General features: G+C 43.7%; 1 protein-coding gene across 1 annotated transcript; it reads right to left on the reverse strand.

Annotated features, from left to right (window-relative positions):
* Positions 1–454: 454 nt before the first annotated feature.
* Positions 455–2,327, reverse strand: LOC141141451 (uncharacterized). The gene is made up of 2 exons (XM_073629082.1): positions 2,058–2,327; positions 455–1,775 (listed from the first exon to the last, which is right to left on the reverse strand). Exons 1-2 carry the CDS (start codon positions 2,295–2,297, stop codon positions 1,164–1,166), a joined length of 852 nt encoding a protein of 283 aa, XP_073485183.1. The 5' UTR covers positions 2,298–2,327; the 3' UTR covers positions 455–1,163.
* Positions 2,328–3,218: the final 891 nt, after the last annotated feature.

Here is a 3,218-nt window from a genome sequence, read left to right on the forward strand (position 1 = left end):
TGTGCGACTTTAATGGGGCGTACACACGGTCGGACTTTTCGTCTACAAAAGTCCAACGTACGCCGACGGACTAAAGCTGGCTGGTAATCCGATCGTGTGTGGGCTTCTTCGGACTTTCAGCGGACTTTTTCAGCCTCAAATCCGACGGACTTTAGATTTGAAACATGCTTCAAATCTTTACGTCGTAACTACGACGGACCCCGAAATCCGCTCGTCTGTATGCTAGTCCGACGGACAAAAAAACGACGCATGCTCATAAGCAAAAACTAAACGGAAGCACTCGGTCTAGTAAAACTAGTGTTCGTATTGTAGGTAGCACATTCCTCATGCTGCAAAATCTGTGATCGTTGAATGCAGCGCATTTAATGTCTTCTTTACGAATGCTATAAAGAACGAAGATGTTTTGCTGTTCATATTCAAACAGAGTTCTCCCAAACAGATTCTTTTTCTCTTTGATCTCATGAATGACATGGTATGCTTTTTCAAAACAATGTTTCCATACTAATAATACTTTTAAAATTTTTTTTTTTTTGGTGGAGTCATCTTTTCTTGTAATTTTTATCCAGATATTTATTTTATGATTGTTGTGGAACTTTTTTTCTGTTTATCTATAATTTTTTTTGTAAAGTTACCACAGGGAACCCATTTTTATATATATTTGTTTAATTTTTTTTTAATGTTTGTAAAGTTACCACAAAGAACCCTTTATAATTTTTGTTTTTATAGTGATTTGTTATTTTTTTTTATATAAAGTTAACCCAAAGAACCGTTTTTGGTTATGTATCTTTTTTATTTTAAATACTTACCACTCGAACATTATTAACATTATTTTAATCTATTTTTGGTGTGTTTTTGCAAAATCAATGAGATTGTTGTCCCTTGTTAATTTAAAACATTGTGTCTAAAATCTATGATTTAAAATAAAAAACCTAAACTCAAAAAAGATCCATTTATTTATGGTCTAAATAAACTAAAGAGGAAGTCAACGCTGGAAAAAGTATGTGTACAAGAAAATGGGGATCTTGAGGAGTCCATATAAGAGGGAGCACAATCTGGTCCAAGAATCCCAGAGATCAACAGCACCAGCAGATGATATAGATGTCCCCAGACTGTGGTACTACAACAGCCTGCATCTTCTGTCAGACCAGACTGAACCCAAGTCATCACTTTCTTCTCTTCCCTGCAGCCTTTCCTCCACGCTGCCCTGCAGCCTTCCCTGCAGCCTTCCCTGTAGCCTTCTTTCGAGGCTGTGGCTCTGGTGTTTCAGTTGTGGCAGGAGGAGGAGGAGGAGGAGGGGGGGCTGCCTCATGTAGTTGGGTGTTTCGTGTTAGCGTGCCCTGCAGCCCCTTCTGGATTGTTTCCCCAAATAGTCGCTCACAAATGAGGCGCTGCTCCCAATCCATTTGAAGAAGCCTGCTGGCTAAGTAGCAGCCATAGGACTCTTCCGCTTCGGGGGGGCTCTTTAAAAAACGGGTGGCCTCTTGCATGAGGCGCAGGGATGCCTCCTGTGTGACCGTCCCCTTCCTGGCCCTTTTTTTGGGAAGGTGGAGGGGAGGCACTTGGGATTCGGTCAGGCTCCTACTGGGCCCAGCCACCTCACTTGGCCCAGCCACCTCACTTGGCCCAGCCACCTCACTGGGAGCAGCCACCTCCTGCCTGACACTGGGCCCAGCCTCCTCCAGGATGATGGTGAATCCGGCCTCCTCCAGGCTGTCCATGGGCCCGGTCTCCTCCTGCCTGCCACTTTCCCCACATTCCTCCTGGATGGACTCATCCTGTGTATAAAAAAAGGACAATAGTTTTAGTATATTTTTTTGGGTTCATCAATGACACACAGTTTGCTTCTCATGACTAGCAAATTCAATGTGAATACATCTCTTTAATAAAAGAGTCTAATCAGACACCCTAATTATTTCAAGCAGGTGCCAAACATATTTAGCCACTACTGTCAATTTATATGTATACACAATTTTGAGGGCAAAATTATTTTAGACAATTATAACATCCAGTTAACATCATTAATATTAGTACAGTAAATATTTGTTAAAATAATTTACCTGACTCCAGATGGTCATATCCGGTTCATCCAGGATGGAAGACCCAGCTTGCTCCTCATCAGCCTCTGCTGGGGTGGAGGGAAGGGTGGAGGGAAGGGTTGAAAGTGATGCCCTGGCTTCAGTCTGGTTATCAAGAAAACGGAGTTGATTGTAGTACCACAGCCTGGGTACATAAACATCATCTGCTGATGCTCCTGATCTCATTGATTCCTGGATCTTCTTATGTTCCCTCTTATACATGTTCCTCAAGACCCCAATTTTCTTGAGCAATGTCTCCATTGTTGCTTCCGGGATGGTCGCCTGGACAAAGGCCAGAAGTCTCTCCAGCGTTGACTTCCTCACATGCTTTGCATAATACTGTGGGTGTTTCACCTCCCACAAATTCCTCATCTCTCTATATTTAGAAATAAAAGCAGTAAGGAACTCTGGATCCTTAAATAGGTGATTCATAATGTCTGTATAAAAGATAAAGTCACAAGACAAAAAACACGTTTATTGGGTTTCTGCTAAACCCTCATCATCTTATCCCTATGTAGGCCTCATCAATCTGTCAAGCCATATAGGCCGCTTGCTACAAAGTCTTGACCAAAAGTATAAATTTTAAATTACCTTCGTTTAGTAGCGTCCCGGTCCACTATCACCTACGCACAGAACAAAAGGCCCCTCTTTATACACTACGCATGTGTGAAACTCCGCCTGCGTCGCCCGCCCCTGACGTTCGATTTTAACTCATGTTCTCCGCCCCTTAATTCTACGCACAGAACGTACGTACGACACGTGCGCAAGGCCCCTCTTTATACACTACGCATGTGTGAAACTCCGCCTGCGTCGCCCGCCCCTGACGTTCGATTTTAACTCATGTTCTCCGCCCCTTAATTCTACGCACAGAACGTACGTACGACACGTGCTCAAGGCCCCTCTTTATACACTACGCATGTGTGAAACTCCGCCTGCGTCGCCCGCCCCTGACGTTCGATTTTAACTCATGTTCTCCGCCCATTTTTAGTTATGGCGCGTAGTGAGGTGAATAATGGCGGAGACACATGACATGTTGACTACCTCAGGTAGCGAAAAAAGCCCGGAGGCTGGAACGTCAAGATCTGTGAGGCCTAGATTTAAGGCCTCCAATATGTCCTTTGAAGAGATGGTGGAGATGGTGGC

The sequence above is a fragment of the Aquarana catesbeiana genome, linkage group LG04 (assembly GCF_042186555.1).
Source record: "Aquarana catesbeiana isolate 2022-GZ linkage group LG04, ASM4218655v1, whole genome shotgun sequence".
Classification (NCBI taxonomy): domain Eukaryota; kingdom Metazoa; phylum Chordata; class Amphibia; order Anura; family Ranidae; genus Aquarana; species Aquarana catesbeiana.